The sequence below is a fragment of the Scylla paramamosain genome, chromosome 38, assembly GCF_035594125.1.
Source record: "Scylla paramamosain isolate STU-SP2022 chromosome 38, ASM3559412v1, whole genome shotgun sequence".
Classification (NCBI taxonomy): Eukaryota; Metazoa; Arthropoda; class Malacostraca; order Decapoda; family Portunidae; genus Scylla; species Scylla paramamosain.
The window spans coordinates 1,428,654-1,450,615 of NC_087188.1; the positions used below are offsets into that span (position 1 = coordinate 1,428,654).

General features: G+C 42.7%; 1 protein-coding gene across 1 annotated transcript; it reads right to left on the reverse strand.

Moving 5' to 3' along the window:
• Positions 1-18,718: 18,718 nt before the first annotated feature.
• LOC135091586 (uncharacterized) lies at positions 18,719-21,199 on the reverse strand. The gene is made up of 3 exons (XM_063989338.1): positions 20,243-21,199; positions 19,264-19,939; positions 18,719-18,801 (listed from the first exon to the last, which is right to left on the reverse strand). Exons 1-3 carry the CDS (start codon positions 21,197-21,199, stop codon positions 18,719-18,721), a joined length of 1,716 nt encoding a protein of 571 aa, XP_063845408.1.
• Positions 21,200-21,962: the final 763 nt, after the last annotated feature.

Sequence of the window (21,962 nt, forward strand, 5' to 3'; positions counted from 1 at the left end):
GTGTTTTTGAACTTCTTATGTACCAAAACGGTAAAAACGCATGCAAAACCTCATTTATCAAGAAACAGAATACTATTACCAAAAATAAGTATTTTAAGTATTTTTTTATCTCGTTATCAAGAAAACCCCAAATGCATTTAAATTATCCTAAATGGGAAACGAAAAGACATTACGAGAAACGTCTTATGAGCGTTTTTGAGCTCCTTAGTTACCAAATTGTGAAAAGGCGTTGAAAGCACTGTATATAGAGGAACAGTACAATATTACTATAAAGTGTATTTTGCGTGTTTTTAACACTGTTGGGTACCAAAACGCCATAATGTATTCAAATGCCCTTATGGGGAATTGTTTTTCACACTGCTAGACACCAAAACGCTAAAATGAATAGAAAGCAACCTATTTGTGGAAAGGAAACGACACGTCTTTGTCTTTTGTTTTTCTGACAGTGTTACCCATCAAAATGCTAAAAATCACGGAATGCACTTTATATGGAAAACGAAACATTACCAAAAAACGTCTCTTTTTAGCTTTTTTTGAGCTACTTACGTATCAAAACGAGATTTCCAGAAACGTGCCTTATGCTTATGAATATGCTAGTCACAAAAACCCTAGAAAAGTATGGAAAGCACCCTATATGGGAAAACCAAACAACATTAACAAAAACGTCTCTTGTTAGCGTTTTTGAGCTTCTTACGTATCAAAACACTAAAATGCATGGAAAACACGTTTTACGGAGAAATATAATAACTTTACCAGAAACAAGTATTTTCAGTGTTTTTATTTTTTTATTTTTTTCCGTAGAAAAAGAGAAAATGTTTGCAAAGTATCATATAAGGGGAAAAGAAAAGACATTACGAGGAAAGTGTATTGTGAGATTTTTGAGCTTTCTAAGTACCAAAACGCTAAAACGCATGAATAGCACCCTATGTGGAAAAATAGAACGACATTAACAAAAACGTGTATTCTGAGAGATTTTCAAATTGTTAGGGAGCAATACGCCAAAATGCATCTAAAGCCTTTTATATGTAGAAAGGAAACGAAATTACAAGAAATAAGTCTTTTATTTTATTTTTTTTTTTATTGTTTAGGACACCAAAACGGTGAAAACCATGAAGATCACCCTGTAAGGATATAGAAAGCAAAATTAAGAAAAATAAAGTATCATTTGATTGTTTATCAAGTTTTTTTCGCACCAAAACGCTAAAACGCATAGAAAACTCCCTTTATGGTGAAAAAAGTAATAATATTTCCAAAAACAAACATTTTAGTGTTTTTAACTTGTTACGTAAGAAGAACTTATGTTCAAACACGATAATGCGTATAGAAAACGCCATTTATTGAAAAAAAACACAATAACTCTACGAAAATCGTGTTTTTAACTTATTACGTAAGGAAACAGGGTTATTAAGCTACTTATGTACCAAAACGATAATACGTATGGAAAACGCCATTTATTGAAAGCATTGACTACGAAAATCGTGTATTTTACGTGTTTTAAGCCAAATTGCATGTAAAGGACTTCATTTAGAGAAACAAAAAAACATTATGAGAAACGTGTATCATGTGTGTTGTATCATATGTACCAAAACGCTGAAACGTGTGAATTGCAATCTATATGGAGAAACTGAAATTTGTTTTGAGTGTTTTTTTTCCATATTTTTAAATACCAAAACGCCAGAATGCAAGTAAAGTACCCACTAATGAAAAATCACAGGAATATATCTTTAGGAATATGTGTTTATGAGATTGTTAGGCACCAAAACGTTAAAATACATAGAAAGCTCCCAATACGGGAAAACAAATCAGTATTACCAAAAACGTGTCCTATGAGAGTTTTCAGCTACTTAAAGTACCAAAACGGTAAAACGTATGCAAAACGCATTTATTTATTTTTTTTTTAAGAAACACAATAACATTACTAAAATCAAATATTTTGAGTATTTTTTAGGTTATTACGTAGAAAAACGTCAAAATGAATGAGAAGTACCCTATATGAAGAAATGAAAAAACACTACGTGGAACGTGCATTATGAGTGTTTTGAGCAAAAAAAAAAAAAGCATGAATACCACTCTATACGGAAAAACAGAACAATATTACTAAAAAGAGTATTTTGAAGGTGTTTCACGCTATAAGGTGATGAAACGCAAAAATCCATAAAAAAAAAAAAAAAAAAAACATTCAATATGGGGAAAGGAAACAACATTTCCAGAAACGTGTCTTTTGAGTACTGATGTGCGTATTAGTTAACAAAACACTTAAAAGCAAAAAAATCACCGTCTATAGGAACACAAGAAAACATTACAAAAATTGTGTCTTTTGACCTATTTCCAAAAAGCTTAAAAAATGCAAAATGCTTTTTATGGAGAAACACAAGATCATTATAAGAAACAAGCATTTTTTTTTTTTATCTTTGTCGTAAAAAATGCCAAAATCCAAGGGGAGTAATCTATACGGGGAAACGAAGGAACATTACGATAAGCGTGTGTTATAAGAGTTTTTGAGCTTCTTAGGTATCATAATGCTCAAACGCATGAATAACACTCTATATGGAGAAATAGATTAATGTTACCAAAAATGTGTATGTGTTAGGCATGGGTAAAGGAAACGAGATTTCTAAAAATATACCTCTTAAGGGTTTATGAGCGTGTTAGGCACCAGAACGCTAAAAATTATGGAAAGCACCGTATATGGGAATACAAAATAACATTACAAAAAACGTGTCTTTTGAGTGTTTTCGGCTACTTACGTACCAAAACGCTAAAAAATATATATATAAAACATGAAAACACTCTTTTATTACCAAAAACAAATATTGTGAGTGTTTATTACGTACATAAACTCCAACATATATGGAAAGTACTTTATATGTGGAAATGAAAAGACATTACTAGAAACGAATGCTATAAGAATTTTTAAGATTCTTAGGTACCACAATGGAAAAACGTATGAATAGTACTCTATATGGAGAAAGAGAAAATATTACAAAAAAAAATATTTTCACACTGTTAGGTACCCAATCGCCAAAATGTACGCAAGACATTTGTATATGAGGAAAGGAAACGATATTTCCCGAAACGTGTTTCTGAAGTGTTTATGAGCGGGCTAGGCACAAATTAATAAAGCATGTGAAGTATCCTATATAGGAAAACAAAGCAACATTACCAAAAACCTATGTTTTCAATTTTTTTTTTTTGAGCTACATAAGTACCAAAACGCTAAAACGCTTCCAGAAAAAAAATATTCGTGGAAAAACAGCATAACTATCCCAAAAACGAGTATTTTGAATGTTTTTAGCTTGTTATGTAGAACAATGCAAAAACTGCACGCAAAGTACTGTGTATGAGGAAACGAAAGGACATTACGAGAAAAGTATTTTACATGAGTTTTTACATTTCTACGTACCATAATACTAAAATGTATGACAAGCACTCTATATGCAGAAAGAACAATATTACCAAAAAGGTGTTTTATTTCACATTATCAGGTACTAAAATGCCAAAATGCGTGAAACAAACGACTTTATCAGAAATGTGTCTTTTGAGTGTTTATCAGCGTGCCATGTTGCCCAAAATGTCTCTGTCAGCTGCAGGTTGAGGTTTCCCGTTAACCAAAATAAATGAATAAAAGGAAAAGCTATAGAAAATCAATTAATAGAAAGGTAAATGAGTAAATACATAAAAAAAAAATAAATAAATAAATAAACGATGCCGGTGCCGATAACGATGCGATTTTCACGATAACGAAGCGGATTTCACGATAACGATGCAGTTTTCACAATAACGATGCGATTTTCAATAAGACGCGGGAATCAATTTAAACGAAGCGAGTTTCATAATAACGATGCGGTTTTCATGATAAGGAAGCAATTTTCACGATAACGACGCGAGAATCACATTAAACGAAGCGAGTTTCATGATAACGATGCAATTTTCACGATAACGAAGCGAGTTTCACGATAACGACGCGGGAATCACATTTAACGAAGCGAATTTCACGATGACGACGCAGGAATCACATTAAACGAAGCGAGTTTTACGATGACGACGCGGGAATCGCATTAAACAAAGCGAGTTTTCACGAAGTGTGGGGACAGTGGCGCTGCAACCCTCTAGCCCCTCACACTGAACAAGAGGTCATCAGAAAGACAATTTTGAAAAACTCATCAGTCACTGCCATGGAAGGCGCACTCTTCTCCCCAAAAGAGGTCCCTCGCATGGCAGTGTCTGGGGCATGATGGAGGCCAATTTACTTCTTTGTAGTTAGGTCCTGAACGCAAATTTTGATGAACTACTACACACAATTCACCAGACACTGTCACGGAAGGAGGAGCCCGTATCTCCCCATCATTGCCCCAGTGGTGGCAGTATCTGGTGGTTGGTGCGTAGTGTTAACGATGACCTCTTGTTGGGTGTGAGGGGCTGGAAGTGGACGATCATATCTTAATAAGGAGGTAAAGGAGGAGCGGGACTTGCTGCCCGATCCCCGCCCTGGGTCCCGGGTGGAACCAGACAGCCACCCTCTCCTCCAGTACGCTCCCCCTGTCCTCCACGGGCCGGAACGAATTTTGGATGGTAAGTTTCCGAATCGAGATTGAATTTTGCGATGAATATTAAATCGTCGTCAGTACATGAGAAGTGGTGTTGCTTGACGCGAGAGAGAAAATCGGTTCATCAGTGAGGCGAGACGAGGTTGTACCTCTGAGTGCCCTGCGTATCCCTGTGTCTCTCATAATAGCAATGATTTATTTAGGGCAATGGCTTCAGCTTGCCTACAGTGCACATTTGAAGCGAGTTAGAAATAAATAAATCTTGGACGATATTATATGTGATTTTTAGATACAGTCATCGCATAACACTACTGATAACATGTTGGAATTGACAGGAACCAGGACAACCACCTGGCCCGGTATCACCCTCTCTCTCTCTCTCTCTCTCTCTCTCTCTCTCTCTCTCTCTCTCTCTCTCTCTCTCTCTCTCTCTCTCTCTCTCTCTCTGTCTGTCTGTCTCTCTCTGGCTTTCATTTCTTACCTACCTCCTTCCTTCCTCCCTCTTCCTTCCCTCCCTTCCTTTCTTAATCTATATCCTCATTCACATATCTCTAGTACTTCCTCCTTCCCTTCCCCCATTCTTCCTTTATTATCCATGAGATCCCTTCCTTCTTTCCCTTTGCTTTCTCTTCTCTTCCTTCACTCAAAGAAGGAAATCTCACTTCTCCTCCTTCCTTCCCCTTCTTTCTTCTTTCCTCTTCACTCCAAACAAGCGGATTTGAAACCTCCTTTCTCTCTCTCTCTCTCTCTCTCTCTCTCTCTCTCTCTCTCTCTCTCTCTCTCTCTCTCTCTCTCTCTCTCTCTCTCTCTCTCTCTCTCTCTCTCTCTCTCTCTCTCTCTCTCTCTCTCTCTCTCTCTCTCTCTCTCTCTCTCTCTCTCTCTCTCTCTCTCTCTCTCTCTCTCTCTCTCTCTCTCTCTCTCTCTCTCTCTCTCTCTCTCTCTCTCTCTCTCTCTCTCTCTCTCTCTCTCTCTCTCTCTCTCTCTCTCTCTCTCTCATCTCAACAAGGAAAGGAAGAGAAATTTAGTTTATTACTGGGTTGACAGAAGAGAGCGATGTAACAGGGTGCAACGATGCTGAGAAAGTACGCAATGTGATAGCAGCGACTGGATATCAGCAAAAACGTTGATCCTGCAGCGTGGGAAATCAAACGACTCGGAAAAGAGGACCAGCGTAGGAAACATAAGAACATAAGAACATAAGAAATAAGGGAAGCTGCAAGAAGCGACCAGGCTTACACGTGGCAGTCCCTGTATGAAACACACCTACCTATTTCCATCTACTAGTCCCCATCCATAAACTTGGTCTAATCTTCTCTTAAAGCTCTCTAGTGTCCTAGCACTAACTACATGATTACTGAGTCCGTTCCACCACATTAAATATAGAGTGGTAGATGAGTGGAACGGAAATCAAACGTAATGAGATCGTGAGGATGGCAAAGAACTTGAAATCAGTTGAAGGACCTCTCTCTTCTGTGTATGTCAAGAAGGATGTCCACCCGGCAGTGAGAAAGGAGATGGCGCGGTTGAGGCAACGTGAAAGAGAAGAAAAAGAAAAGCCAGGAAATGTGGGTGTGTCTATTAGTTATGATTGGAAAAGACGTGTGTTGTTAAGGGATGGCAATGTAATCGATAAGTTTTCTCCATATTTTTTCTGAATACAAAGAGAAAAATACCAGTGTGTTGAAATTATGTTTATGGAATGTATGTGGAGTAAGGGAAAAATTTAATGATCCGGAAATTCTTAAGTTCTTAATGCAATATGATCTGGTTTGGCTGTTAGAGGTTAAAAGTGCGTATGAAAAAAGCGTACCTGGTTTCTATATGTATAACAATAAGTCAAGAGTAGGCTGTAACAGAGGGGGTGTTATGTTGCTCATCAAATGTGCGTTGATGCAATATGTGACCAATGTAAACATGGAGGAAGATGACATGATATGGGTGAATTTATCGGTGTGTAAAGATGTGAAATTCGGTGGTGTTTATATACCTCCAGAAGACTCACTATATTGCGAAGCTTCACCGTTTCGAGCGTTAAGTGAGATGTGTTTGAACACTCGTGACGTAGTTGTTTTAGGTTATTTTAATGCACGAGTTGGATCACATGTGTTGTCGTGTGGTGATGGAAGTGTCTATAGATATGATGGTGTGAAGGATCCGATAGTGAATAGTCACGGGCGTATGTTGCGTAACATGTGTAGAAGTAACAATATGGTTGTGATGAATCACCTGAACAGAAAAGGAACTACCTTAGGAGGTGACTTATCTTTTAGAAGAGGATCAAGATGGACATCGGAGATTGACTTGTGCGTGGTTTCTTCTGATTGCGTAAGATTTGTCAGTTCGGTCGAGGTAAACAAGTCAGTTAAAGGTTCCGACCATGCCCCAATTTGCGTAGATCTCGCTACTAAAGAAATGACTCAAGTTTCCCCGACAGAGCTGTTAGAGCGAGCTAACGGTCTGGGTGAGTCATACCGAAGAATACGTGCAAACGAGTCGATGTGGAAAAGTCCAAGATATGACACCGTAAACTTACATGATTTCAGTACCGAATTGCTAAGTCTCGATCCACCGAATCCGGACGCTGTTAGTATTGAAAATATTTCTGAAGCCTTCAGATCGAGCAATTAAATTATTCATGAAGCTGCTCGTAGGAACAGATGTGGACGTCTCGACCAGCAGGAAGAAACGTGGGACAGAACGTTGCCGCGCTGGAGAAGGATATTAGAAACAAATGATGCTAAGTTCATATGGAAGGCCATTAACTGGTCAGGGAATATTGATACGCACGAACACAGACAACCTGAAGACGATCAACTAAAGACCCATTTCGAGAGCTTATTAAATAATGAGTGTCACACTAATAGTATTCGCACTGTATGTATAGATGACTCGACTCCAACGATACCCGTGTAAGAAGTTGAAGTGGGCGCGCCTGCGAGAGGCTCACAGACTAGTCAGCGAGGCCCGCCAAAACGAGTCTTAAGGCCCTGAAGGTTTGTTGTTGTGGGGATTTTGGCAGGAGAGGCGAGCGAGAGACAGGGTGCAGAGTAGTGGTGGATTTGCCATTTGATTTGCAGGTATGTTATTGGGATTTGTTGTATTCTTTCATGGTGAAACAGTGTACATTGGGGGACATTTTTGGGAGATAGGGTGGTGATTTGTACGCTTGGTTGGCAGGAGTTTGGTCTTGGCAGTGTGCTGTGGGACGTCAGTGAGGTGGCACCGTAGCAGATACTTTGAACTAAGGAAGCTGCAGTGAGGAACTTGCTGTCCCTGGCTGCTATGGTGTTAGTACCGCCGTGCATGGAGGAAGAGCTGCAGTACTTCAGGGTAGTGGTAGTGGTGTACCTTCAGTGCGTTGGGTCGGTGTGCGGTTGGGCCTATAGGGTGTGAGGGTCCTGGGGGTACTGGTTAGGGTGGGACAGTGTCAGTGGCATATAACATTTCTTGTGTTGGTGCGTGAAGTGTTTATTTCTCCTGTTTATTTGTATGTGGATTTACCCATTTTCTCATGGGATCAGATATTTTGGAGTGCCAGCAGTGTGTCCTCTAAGAGTGTTAAGCACTCATATTTTATTTGTGTTTTCTTTATTATGTACTCATTTGTGTTTTCTTTATTATGTACTCAACCATTAAATTTTTAAATTGTGGCCCGGGTTTCTGTGAACCTAAGCAGGAGGTTTAAATTAATCAGTGGGTTCTTGTGGTGAGTGCTTGGTGAGCCTAATTAAGGTAGGTTAACTGTGCCCTAGTTTGGCACTCATAACAATTGGTAGCAGAGCGTAGTTTTATGCCCTTTTGGGGAAATTGTTTCAAACTCCTGCTTGGGTCCAGTGCTTTTGGCAAAATCCACTTAAGTGTTAGTGTGGCACTACTCCTGCACAATGGAGGATTTGTTGTGTTTGGGTGATGTTGATGGCCAAGGTGTAGCTGGGGTTAAAGTTGAGTGTAAGGAGGAGAGCAGGGAGGTGGAAGTGACCCCAGAGGTAGTTGATAACTTAATCAGTACCAATGCTCAGTTATCCCAAGCAGTGGCACAACTGTGTAATAAGTTTGACCAAATGGGGCACATGCAAAACATGGTGTGGTCACGTCCTGTCCCCACTATTGGAAAATTCTCTGGAAGGGTACGGAGGGCCAGTGAGTTGGATGACTGGGTAGAGGATGCCACAGAGAAAATAAAGCAGCTGGGATTACAGGGCTCTGAGGGAGTGTCATACCTGTGTGGGTTCTTGGAAGGCCCAGCCCGTCGAAGGGTCCGCAACAGTACTGTGAAGACTGTGTCTGACCTTTTTGATTGTTTGAGGTCTGCTTTTGGACCAGAACTGAATTATACAGACTTAGAAAAACAGCTGCATGCTCGGGTTCAACAGCCGGGTGAAGGAGTGTGGGAATTTGCTGATTCGCTGGGTGTTATTGTGGATAAAATGTACAAAGTGAGAGACAAGGGAGATAAAGAACGGCAATGGCTGCTAACTACATGGTTCTGTAGGAATTTGAGAGACAGAAAAGTAGGAGTGAAGTTGGGAAAATGGTGGGAAAAGCACCAGCCTGTGAAGTGTGAGGACATGGTTCAGCGAGCAGCAGACCAAGTGAGTGAGGCTGAGCGGATTGTGAAGGAGGAAGCAGAGTTAGTGAGAGGGAAAAAGCCAGAGAGAGTTGTGAGGAGTACCCTTTCTTCACCATCTTGCTCCTTGTGTGGACAACATGGACACTTGGGATATCAGTGTGAACGGTTCAAGGAGTTGGTGTCCAAGACAGTGGGAAACGGGAGTCCTTGAGAACAAGGGGCCAGCTCTCAAGGCCTGACGACAGGGCCCCCACTACAGCTCAGATAAGGAGTGTGACTAATGTGACCAAGGAACGGAATGATGTAAAAAGAGGGAAAGTTAAGTTGTTTGGAAAGACTCTGAGGATAGATGCGTTGGTGAATGGTATACCTGTAAGTGCTATGGCTGATTCTGGTGCTGAGGTCAGTCTGGTGACAGAGGAATGGTACAAACAGCACCTCCTCCCCAAGCAAGCTGTGATCTATGGGATGGACATTCGGATTACAGATGCAAATGGGAGGGAAATTCCCTGTTTGGGTTATGTGAAGGTGAATGTGGAAATTGAGGGAAAAAGTGTTAAAGACTGTGGATTTTTTGTGAAAGGTGGTGGTGGGGAGAGTGGTGTGGTGCAGGGCACTACATTGCCAGTGTTGTTTGGGATGAATGTGTTGAAGGGAGCCGTGCACCTGGGGCTAACTGAGAAGTGGGGCAGGTGTGTCCGTGCCATTGAGGCAAAATTGAGGGTGACACAACAGCCTCTGGGGTTTGCTGTAATTCAGCAGCAACAGGATTTAGTAATCCCGGCTGGTACCAGAAGAATAATGAGAGTGTTTGTGGAAAGTTTACAGGAAGTAGATGTAGATAGTGTGGTGTTGGAGCCCTTAGTGCCTGGTGAGGGCTACTGGGTGCCTGAAGGTTTGTGTATATTTCCCAGTTATACCAGAGTGGTTAAGGGTGAAGGATGGCTGTCAGTGGGTAACCTGGGACAAGCAGATGTGCAATTCAGGCCACAGTGGAAGGTAGCCAAAGTTTCTCATGGAAGGGAGGTTACTGTAGGAAGAGCTCACACACACACAGTAGCTCAGACTGCACCTCCTTCAGTGGTTAAGGAGTTCAGGGACAGACTAGGGGTGCAGGTGGATGAGAGTCAGCTTGATTCAGCACAGTTGGAGAGACTGGATGGATTGATCCATGAGTACGGAGATGTGTTTGCTGAAAACGAGCAGGATTTGGGATGTGCTACTGGAGTGGAGCATGAAATTCACCTCAATAGTGCAGTGCCCATTCGCCTTCCATACAGACATATTCCTCCCCCATGTATCACTGAGGTTAAAGCTCATGTAAAGGGACTGTTGGAACAGGGAGTGATAGAGGAGAGTGTGAGCCCATATGCAGCCCCAATAGTGATGGTGAGGAAGAAAGATGGTTCGCTGCGACTTTGTGTTGATTATCGTAGGCTGAACGAGGTGACAGTGAAAGATGCCTTCCCATTACCAAGGGTACAAGACACACTAGATGCATTAGCCGGGGCACAGTATTTTTCTTCTTTTGATTTAGCTGCAGGTTATCATCAGATTCTTGTGCGGGCAGAAGACCGGCCCAAGACTGCTTTTGTAACACCATTTGGCCATTATCAATATGTGCGCTGTCCTATGGGGTTATCCAATAGCCCAGCAACATTCCAAAGGTTTATGGAGTATGTGTTTAGCGATCAGGTTTTTGTGACTCTTTTGGTGTATCTGGATGATTTGTTGGTGTTTGCTCGGAGTGTGGATGAGCATCTGGATAGACTGGAGGGAATGTTGAAGCTTTTGAGGAAACATGGGCTGAAGTTGAAACCTTCCAAATGCCACATACTAAAGCCCCAGGTTAGGTACCTTGGATTTATCATTTCTAAGGAGGGAATTAATACAGACCCAGAGAAAATACGGGCTGTACAGGAGTGGCCAGTTCCGCGCACTGTTAGGGAGGTCAGGGCATTTGTCGCATTCTGCTCCTTTTACAGAAGGTTTGTGAAAAATTTTGCGAAGGTGGCTGCTCCGTTGCATGCTTTGATGAGTGGTGATTCTAAGGCAGCAGTGAGTGATTATTGGGGGAAGGATGAGGCCAGAGCATTTGCCTTGTTGAAAGAGAAGTTAAGTCAGGCTCCAGTGTTGAAAAGTGCAGATTACAGCAAGCAGTTTGTGGTGGAGACAGATGCTAGCTTTGAAGGACTGGGAGCAGTTTTATCTCAGGAGCATGATGGGAGGTTGCATCCGGTGGCTTTTGCAAGTAGAGGTCTCAGAAAGTCAGAGCGGAACATGAGCAATTACAGCTCTAGGAAGTTGGAGCTGTTGGCTCTGAAGTGGGCAGTGACAGAGCAGTTTAAGCACTATCTGGTGGGTGGACATTTTATAGTGCTGACGGATAATAATCCATTGGCACATTTGAACTCTGCCAAGCTTGGGGCAGGAGAGAGTAGGTGGCTGGGTGACTTGGGAAGGTTTGATTTTGAGGTGAAATACCGGCCAGGGAAGGAGAATGGTAACGCGGATGGATTGTCGAGGAGGCCCCAGGAATTGATTGAGGGAGGGGAGGAAGAGAAGGAGGTATGGGAAACCAGTCCTAACACCTCGGTGAAAGGGGTGGCTGTGATGCAGGTATGGCGTGGTGCCAGTAAGGAGCAGCTTAGGAATATGCAACAGTCTTGTCCAGTTGTAGGGAAGTTGTGGAGACAAATGATTGGTAGAGTGAGGCCAGCAGAACTAAGGCAGTTGCTACAAGTAGAGGAGTTTAGGCAATGGTGGAGAGTGAGAGGGTCCCTCATTATGAGGCATGGGGTGATCTACTGGCGTGGAAGGGAGACAGATTCTAGGAAGTGGAAAGTGGTGTTGCCAGTGAATCAGAGACAAGAAGTGCTTAAAGCCGCTCATGATCAGTGGGGTCATCAAGGGGTTGCTAGAACAACGTCACTAGTGAAGGATAGGTTTGCTTGGCCAGGACTACATGAAGACATCAAATTGTATGTGGCAAAGTGCAAAGTCTGTGTCATGGGGAAGGAGGAAGGTGTGCGGGCCAAGACTAAGTTGGGTACGTTGGAAGCCAACCGCCCCTGGGAAGTGTTGGCTGTTGACTTCACTTTGCTGGATCCGGCCAGGGATGGCAAGGAAAATGTATTGGTGGTGACGGATGTGTTTAGCAAGTTTGCCCTGGCCTTTCCTACTAAAAACCAAAAGGCAAGCACAGTAGCCAAGATCTTGGTGGAGGAGATTTTTCACCGTTTTGGTTGCCCAGAAAGGGTACATAGTGACCAGGGTAGGAATTTTGAGGGAAAGCTAGTGCAGGAACTATGCAAGTATTACCATGTAGCCAAGTCTCGTACCACCCCGTATCACCCTCAAGGAAATGGGATCTGTGAGAGGTTTAACCGCACCTTACATGGGATGTTAGTTACCCTTGGTCAGGAACAGCGGGAGCATTGGCCTAGGCACTTGTCAAGCCTCACTGCCATCTATAATACCACACCCCATGCTGTCACTGGTTTTTCACTCCATTATTTGTTGTTTGGTGTGGAGCCCCATTTACCTTTGGATAGGTTCTGTGAGGAAACTGATAGTGAGCCTACTAACCATAGCATGTGGATTAGGAAGCTCAGAGAGACACAGGAGGCTGCTTGGAAAGCAGCTAAGTTGAACATCAAGAGTTACCACAATACCAATAGGTGGAAGCGTCAGGAGCAAGGAAAAGCAGAGCCATTGAGGGTGGGACAAAGAGTATTGCTAAGGGACAATGCAGTATTAGGTAGGAGGAAGATTCAGCCTAAGTTTGCAGCTGAGGTGTGGGAAGTTAAAGAGGTGTTGGATGGGGTGAGTGGGGTGTATAGGGTCAGACCAGAAGGTGAGTCCGGCTGTAGTAAGGTGTTACATCGCAGTAACTTGCGTCCTTGGAATGGCAGTGAGGGCCATGCAGGGACAAGTAATGAAGTGCCAGCAGGGACAAGTAATGAAGGGCCACCAGAGGAGGAAGAAGTAGAAATGCCAGATATGACAGAAGTGTTAAAGCGCTTTGGGTTTCCAGAACCGGACTCAGTGGTTGAGCAGGAGGGAGAGGATGCCCTAGGGCCTGGTGAAGAGCCAGATGAACAGAGTGGTGAAGGCTCAGAGCAGGTTAAAGGGGTTCAGGCCCCTCAACTCAGGAGGTCTAGTAGGATTGCTGACAGGGGTGCAACGGGTTCGTCTTGTGTTGGCTGTGGGGATTGTGCATGAGGGCATGCACAAAGTTCAGGGGGGGTGAGTGTAAGAAGTTGAAGTGGGCGCGCCTGCGAGAGGCTCACAGACTAATCAGCGAGGCACGCCAAAACGAGTCTTAAGGCCCTGAAGGTTTGTTGTTGTGGGGATTTTGGCGGGAGAGGCGAGCGAGAGAGAGACAGGGTGCAGAGTAGTGGTGGATTTGCCATTTGATTTGCAGGTATGTTATTGGGATTTGTTGTATTCTTTCATGGTGAAACAGTGTACATTGGGGGACATTATTGGGAGATAGGGTGGTGATTTGTACGCTTGGTTGGCAGGAGTTTGGTCTTGGCAGTGTGCTGTGGGACGTCAGTGAGGTGGCACCGTAGCAGATACTGTGAACTAAGGAGGCTGCAGTGAGGAACTTGCTGTCCCTGGCTGCTATGGTGTTAGTATCGCCGTGCATGGAGGAAGAGCTGCAGTACTTCAGGGTAGTGGTAGTGGTGTACCTTCAGCGCGTTGGGTCGGTGTGCGGTTGGGCCTATAGGGTGTGAGGGTCCTGGGGGTACTGGTTAGGGTGGGACAGTGTCAGTGGCATATAACATTTCTTGTGTTGGTGCGTGAAGTGTTTATTTCTCCTGTTTATTTGTATGTGGATTTACCCATTTTCTCATGGGATCAGGTATTTTGGAGTGCCAGCAGTGTGGCCTCTAAGAGTGTTAAGCACTCATATTTTATTTGTGTTTTCTTTATTATGTACTCATTTGTGTTTTCTTTATTATGTACTCAACCATTAAATTTTTAAATTGTGGCCCGGGTTTCTGTGAACCTAAGCAGGAGGTTTAAATTAATCAGTGGGTTCTTGTGGTGAGTGCTTGGTGAGCCTAATTAAGGTAGGTTAACTGTGCCCTAGTTTGGCACTCATTACACCCGTATTAGACGAACCTTTCACTGTACAAGAATTAGATAAAGTACTCAAGGATGTGAATGTTAGAAAAAGTTATGTTGGTATTTGTCCAGGAATTATGAGAGCTTTACCTGTTAACTGGATCATGTTCTTTTTACATATGTTTAACGTTGTTTTTCTTAATGTGTGTTATCCAGTTTCATGGGGTTGTAGCAAACTTTTTGTACTCTTCAAAGGAGGTAAAGACAGACTTGAATGTGGAAACTACAGAGGCATATCCATTATGAATACATTGGCAAAATTGTATGATTACTTAATTTTGAACAGATTAAAACTATGGACAAGTATTGATAAATGTCAAGCAGGTGCTCAAAGCGGTCGAGAATGTGTCGAACAAATAATGACGTTAAGATTATTATGTGACCTGGCTAATTATAAGAAAAAGAAGCTGTATATGTTATTCATAGATTACAGAAAAGCATATGATAGAGTGCCTCGAGGTAAATTGCTTGAATTGCTTAAATCACGTGGTTGTGGTAAGGTTATGTTGCGTGCTATACAAGCTATGTATTCCTGTACTCAAAGTGTGTTACGTTCTGCAACTATTGATGTCACTGTTGGAGTCCGCCAAGGATCTCCATCGAGTTGTCTCTTATTCACCATATACATGGATGAGGTGGTTAGGATGATAAACAGGTGTGTAGATACAGATGGATTCTTGGGGAAACTACATACGCTCCTTCTTATGGATGACATGGTAATACTAGCTACTTCTAAAGAAATGTGTGTGAGAAAGTTAACCGCAGTGTTGGATTATTGCCAAGAATATGGAATGGTACTTAATGAAAAGAAAACAAAACTTATGGTAGTGCGAGGTACAGATGAAGACAGATTGCCGTTAACTGTTCGTAACATCAAAATAGACTGTGTTCATAAGTATCTTTACCTTGGGGCATGGATTTGTGATGATGCAAAGATGAACACAGTATTGGACCTTCACGAAACCGTGAATGAGATGCAACTCAATAAATTTGCAATTTTTTGTGCAGCATATAACATTATGCCATATACATACAAGCGCAAAGTATTTGATGCTGCTGTCACTTCTGCCCTTCTTTATAGCTCAGAAACATGGTTGACAAATAATCCTAGAAAGATAATTGTTCAATACAATAGAGCAGTAAAGAACTTGCTAGGGGTAAGGAAATTTACAAGCCCCGACATGTGTCTTATTGAATCAGGTATTCCACCTGTACTTGATGTCATAGCAAAAAGGAGAAGGAAATTTCTAGAATCAAAGTTAAGGGAACCGAACGTTGAAGAACCATTCTATGTTCCATTTGAGTTGTGCAGAGTAGCTAATACTCCAGGGTATAAATTTGTGATGAAGGCACTACAGTATAGAGATAACGTAAATCCACTGGATATAGTCAAAATAAAAATTAGAGAAAAACCCGAGACGGCATCTAAGTAAGTGGCGTACAGATCAGTAATTAACCCTGAACTATCAGTACATCCAGTTTATGTCAGCAATGAGTTTGTCCCGGACTACTAAAGGCAGGCCCTTACGAGGCTTCGACTAATGTCACATGATTTAAAAATTGAGACAGGTAGAAGGAATGGAATACCAGCAGAGTTGCGACTGTGTATGTGTGATAGTAATGCAGTACAAGATGAGTCTCATGTTTTGTTAAATTGTTCTTTGTCAAGGGACTGTAGGGCTAGATATAATATGTTGGATTTTAGTAGTTTTACCAGTTTAATGAAGTATAAGGGTAAATTAGGTACTTTATGTGATTATGTTTGGGATGTGTTAAAGCTTTACGGCTAAAATGTTCTTGTTTTTTAAAAGAAAGGGAGTTTGAATTTTTTATTAGGCACTTTATGTGATTATGTTTGCGATGTGTTAAAGCTTTACGGCAAAAAATGTTCTTGTTTTTTAAAAGAAAGGGAGTTTGAATTTTTTAAGAGTTAAGTTTGGAGAAAGTTTGTTTTTGCAATGTGAATTGGTTAATTTTATCTGGACAGGATTTTTATTTGTAGCTCTTTTTATATGATATAATGATTTTAGTGAAATGATTTTTACTTTAAGCTTCTTGTAATCGGCAAAATTCTGTCAATAAACTATAATATAATAATCCTTCCACCACCACCCTTCCCTCTTCCCCTGCTTCCTTTCCTTCACTATTCCCATCCAACATACAAGCGGAATTCACTCTTCTTCCTCTTGGTTTGAGATTTCTGTCAATCTTTTAAAAGGCTATGTTCTTCTCCTTCCTTCCTTCCTTCGCTCCTTTCCTTCCTTCCTTTGTTACTTCCTTCCTTCCTTTACTCGCTTACTTTAATCCTTTACACATTCTTTCTTCCTTCCGTCATTCATTTTCTAACACTCACTTGGTCTTTCTTCCTTCAATCCTTACTTTCCTTCATTTCTTCCTTTCCTGCGTTGTTTTTTTTTTTAACCACCAATCGCTCTTCTTTCCTTTCTTCTTTTCTTCGTTTCTTCCTTTTTTCGTATTTTTAACTCCCCCGCTCTTCTCTCCTTCCTTAATTCACTTTGCATTTTTTTAAAACTCTCTCTCTCTCTCTCTCTCTCTCTCTCTCTCTCTCTCTCTCTCTCTCTATCTCTCTCTCTCTCTCTCTCTCTCTCTACTCTCTCTCTTCTCTCTCTCTCTCTCTCTCTCTATCTCTCTCTTTCTTCTTTCTCTCTCTCTCTCTCTCTCTCTCTTCTCTCTCCTCTCTCTCTCTCTCTCCTCTCTCTCTCTCTCTCTCTCTCTCTCTCATGTTTTCCTTCTTTCTTTCTCTCTCTCTCCTCTCTCTCCTCTCTCTCTCTCTCTCTCTCTCTCTCTCTCTCTCTCTCTCTCTCTCTCCTCTCTCTCTCTCTCTCTCTCTCTTCTCTCTCTCTCTCTCTCTATCTCTCTCTCTCTCTCTCTCTCTATCTCTCTCTCTCTCTCTCTCTCTCTCTCTCTCTCTCTCTCTCTTCTCTCTCTCTCTCTCTCTCTCTCTCTCTCTCTTCTCTCCTCTCTCTCTCTCTCTCCTCTCTCTCTCTCTCTCTCTCTCTCTCTCTCCCCTTCCTTCCTTCCTTGCTTGCAGTGGTGTTAATACTTATTAAGTTAATCAAACGTGAGCCTTCACCGCTCCAGAATGCCAGCGTGAGGGAAAAAGACGAGGGAAGAATTACACTAGATGGAGAATTGTATGAGAAAAAAAGGATAATGATTTGGATGAACCAAGTTATGAAGATGATATCAAGGAAAGTTATTTTTATTATTATTATTATTATTATTATTATTATTATTATTATTATTATTATTATCATTATTATTATTATTATTATTATTATTATTATTATTATTATCATTAATAATAATAATATTATTATTATTATTATTATTATTATTATTATTATTATTATTATTATTATTATTTTTATTATTATTATTATTATTGCTATTATTATTATATTTATATTAATTATTTTATTTTTTTTTATATGTGTAATGACTGCAAAGCTAGGGCACAGTTAACCTACCTTAATTAGGCTCACCAAGCACTCACCACAAGAACCCACTGATTAATTTAAACCTCCTGCTTAGGTTCACAGAAACCCGGGCCACAATTTAAAAATTTAATGGTTGAGTAAATAATAAAGAAAACACAAATGAGTACATAATAAAGAAAACACAAATAAAATATGAGTGCTTAACACTCTTAGAGGCCACACTGCTGGCACTCCAACATACCTGATCCCATGAGAAAATGGGTAAATCCACATACAAATAAACAGGAGAAATAAACACTTCACGCACCAACACAAGAAATGTTATATGCCACTGACACTGTCCCACCCTAACCAGTACCCCCAGGACCCTCACACCCTATAGGCCCAACCGAACACCGACCCAACGCGCTGAAGGTACGCCACTACCACTACCCTGAAGTACTGCAGCTCTTCCTCCATGCACGGCGGTACTAACACCATAGCAGCCAGGGACAACAAGTTCCTCACTGCAGCCTCCTTAGTTCACAGTATCTGCTACGGTACCACCTCACTGACGTCCCACAGCACACTGCCAAGACCAAACTCCTGCCAACCAAGCGTACAAATCACCACCCTATCTCCCAATAATGTCCCCCAATGTACACTGTTTCACCATGAAAGAATACAACAAATCCCAATAACATACCTGCAAATCAAATGGCAAATCTACCACTACTCTGCACCCTGTCTCTCTCTCTCGCTCGCCTCTCCTGCCAAAATCCCCACAACAACAAACCTTCAGGGCCTTAAGACTCGTTTTGGCGGGACTCGCTATGAGCCTCTCGCAGGCGCGCCCACTTCAACTTCTTACACTCACCCCCCCCTGAACTTTTTGCATGCCCTCATGCACAATCCCCACAGCCAACACAAGACGAACCCGTTGCACCCCTTTCAGCAATCCTACTAGACCTCCTGAGTTGAGGGGCCTGAACCCCTTTAACCTGCTCTGAGCCTTCACCACTCTGTTAATCTGGCTCTTCACCAGGCCCTAGGGCATCCTCTCCCTCCTGCTCAACCACTGAGTCCACTTGTTCCTCTGAGTCCGGTTCTGGAAACCCAAAGCGCTTTAACACTTCTGTCATATCTGGCATTTCTACTTCTTCCTCCTCTGGTGGCCCTTCATTACTTGTCCCTGCTGGCACTTCATTACTTGTCCCTGCATGGCCCTCACTGCCATTCCAAGGACGCAAGTTACTGCGATGTAACACCTTACTACAGCCGGACTCACCTTCTGGTCTGACCCTATACACCCCACTCACCCCATCCAACACCTCCTCAACTTCCCACACCTCAGCTGCAAACTTAGGCTGAATCTTCCTCCTACCTAGTACTGCATTGTCCCTTAGCAACACTCTTTGTCCCACCCTCAATGGCTCTGCTTTTCCTTGCTCCTGACGCTTCCACCTATTGGTATTGTGGTAACTCTTGATGTTCAACTTAGCTGCTTTCCAAGCAGCCTCCTGTGTCTCTCTGAGCTTCCTAATCCACATGCTATGGTTAGTAAGCTCACTATCAGTTTCCTCACAGAACCTATCCAAAGGTAAATGGGGTTCCACACCAAACAACAAATAATGGGGTGAAAAACCAGTGACAGCATGGGGTGTGGTATTATAGATGGAAGTGAGGCTTGACAAGTGCCTAGGCCAGTGCTCCCGCTGTTCCTGACCAAGGGTAACTAACATCCCATGTAAGGTGCGGTTAAACCTCTCACAGATCCCATTTCCTTGAGGGTGATACGGGGTGGTACGAGACTTGGCTACATGGTAATACTTGCATAGTTCCTGCACTAACTTTCCCTCAAAATTCCTACCCTGGTCACTATGTACCCTTTCTGGGCAACCAAAACGGTGAAAAATCTCCTCCACCAAGATCTTGGCTACTGTGCTTGCCTTTTGATTTTTAGTAGGAAAGGCCAGGGCAAACTTGCTAAACACATCCGTCACCACCAATACATTTTCCTTGCCATCCCTGGCCGGATCCAGCAAAGTGAAGTCAACAGCCAACACTTCCCAGGGGCGGTTGGCTTCCAACGTACCCAACTTAGTCTTGGCCCGCACACCCTCCTCCTTCCCCATGACACAGACTTTGCACTTTGCCACATACAATTTGATGTCTTCATGTAGTCCTGGCCAAGCAAACCTATCCTTCACTAGTGACGTTGTTCTAGTAACCCCTTGATGACCCCACTGATCATGAGCGGCTTTAAGCACTTCTTGTCTCTGATTCACTGGCAACACCACTTTCCACTTCCTAGAATCTGTCTCCCTTCCACGCCAGTAGATCACCCCATGCCTCATAATGAGGGACCCTCTCACTCTCCACCATTGCCTAAACTCCTCTACTTGTAGCAACTGCCTTAGTTCTGCTGGCCTCACTCTACCAATCATTTGTCTCCACAACTTCCCTACAACTGGACAAGACTGTTGCATATCCCTAAGCTGCTCCTTACTGGCACCACGCCATACCTGCATCACAGCCACCCCTTTCACCGAGGTGTTAGGACTGGTTTCCCATATCTCCTTCTCTTCCTCCCCTCCCTCAATCAATTCCTGGGGCCTCCTCGACAATCCATCCGCGTTACCATTCCCTGGCCGGTATTTCACCTCAAAATCAAACCTTCCCAAGTCACCCAGCCACCTACTCTCCACTGCCGAGAGCTTGGCAGAGTTCAAATGTGCCAATGGATTATTATCCGTCAGCACTATAAAATGTCCACCCACCAGATAGTGCTTAAATTGCTCTGTCACTGCCCACTTCAGAGCCAACAGCTCCAACTTCCTAGAGCTGTAATTGCTCATGTTCCGCTCTGACCTTCTGAGACCTCTACTTGCAAAAGCCACCGGATGCAACCTCCCATCATGCTCCTGAGATAAAACTGCTCCCAGTCCTTCAAAGCTAGCATCTGTCTCCACCACAAACTGCTTGCTGTAATCTGCACTTTTCAACACTGGAGCCTGACTTAACTTCTCTTTCAACAAGGCAAATGCTCTGGCCTCATCCTTCCCCCAATAATCACTCACTGCTGCCTTAGAATCACCACTCATCAAAGCATGCAACGGAGCAGCCACTTTCGCAAATTTTTTCACAAACCTTCTGTAAAAGGAGCAGAATGCGACAAATGCCCTGACCTCCCTAACAGTGCGCGGAACTGGCCACTCCTGTACAGCCCGTATTTTCTCTGGGTCTGTATTAATTCCTCCCTTAGAAATGATAAATCCAAGGTACCTAACCTGGGGCTTTAGTATGTGGCATTTGGAAGGTTTCAACTTCAGCCCATGTTTCCTCAAAAGCTTCAACATTCCCTCCAGTCTATCCAGATGCTCATCCACACTCCGAGCAAACACCAACAAATCATCCAGATTCACCAAAAGAGTCACAAAAACCTGATCGCTAAACACATACTCCATAAACCTTTGGAATGTTGCTGGGCTATTGGATAACCCCATAGGACAGCGCACATATTAATAATCGCCAAATGGTGTTACAAAAGCAGTCTTGGGCCGGTCTTCTGCCCACACAAGTATCTGATCATAACCTGCAGCTAAATCAAAAGAAGAAAAATACTGTGCCCCGGCTAATGCATCTAGTGTGTCTTGTACCCTTGGTAATGGGAAGGCATCTTTCACTGTCACCTCGTTCAGCCTTCGATAATCAACACAAAGTCGCAGCGAACCATCTCTCTTCCTCACCATCACTATTGGGGCTGCATATGGGCTCACACTCTCCTCTATCACTCCCTGTTCCAACAGTCCCTTTACATGAGCTTTAACCTCAGTGATACATGGGGGAGGAATATGTCTGTATGGAAGGCGAATGGGCACTGCACTATTGAGGTGAATTACATGCTCCACTCCAGTAGCACATCCCAAATCCTGCTCGTTTTCAGCAAACACATCTCCGTACTCATGGATCAATCCATCCAGTCTCTCCAACTGTGCTGAATCAAGCTGACTCTCATCCACCTGCACCCCTAGTCTGTCCCTGAACTCCTTAACCACTGAAGGAGGTGCAGTCTGAGCTACTGTGTGTGTGTGTGTGAGCTCTTCCCACAGTAACCTCCCTTCCATGAGAAACTTTGGCTACCTTCCACTGTGGCCTGAATTGCACATCTGCTCGTCCCAGGTTACCCACTGACAGCCATCCTTCACCCTTAACCACTCTGGTATAACTGGGAAATATACACAAACCTTCAGGCACCCAGTAGCCCTC

What these genes read in the sequence shown, in the direction of transcription:
- LOC135091586 (XM_063989338.1), bottom strand. Translation starts at nt 21,199, where the DNA reads ATGGGGTTATCCAATAGCCCAGCAACATTCCAAAGGTTTATGGAGTAT. An exon ending in AAACCAGTCCTAACACCTCG is followed by an intron (nt 19,940 to 20,242) that starts GTGAAAGGGGTG and finishes GCTCATGATCAG; the next exon opens with TGGGGTCATCAAGGGGTTAC. An exon ending in GTTCTGTGAGGAAACTGATA is followed by an intron (nt 18,802 to 19,263) that starts GTGAGCTTACTA and finishes TTGGGTTTCCAG; the next exon opens with AACCGGACTCAGAGGAACAA.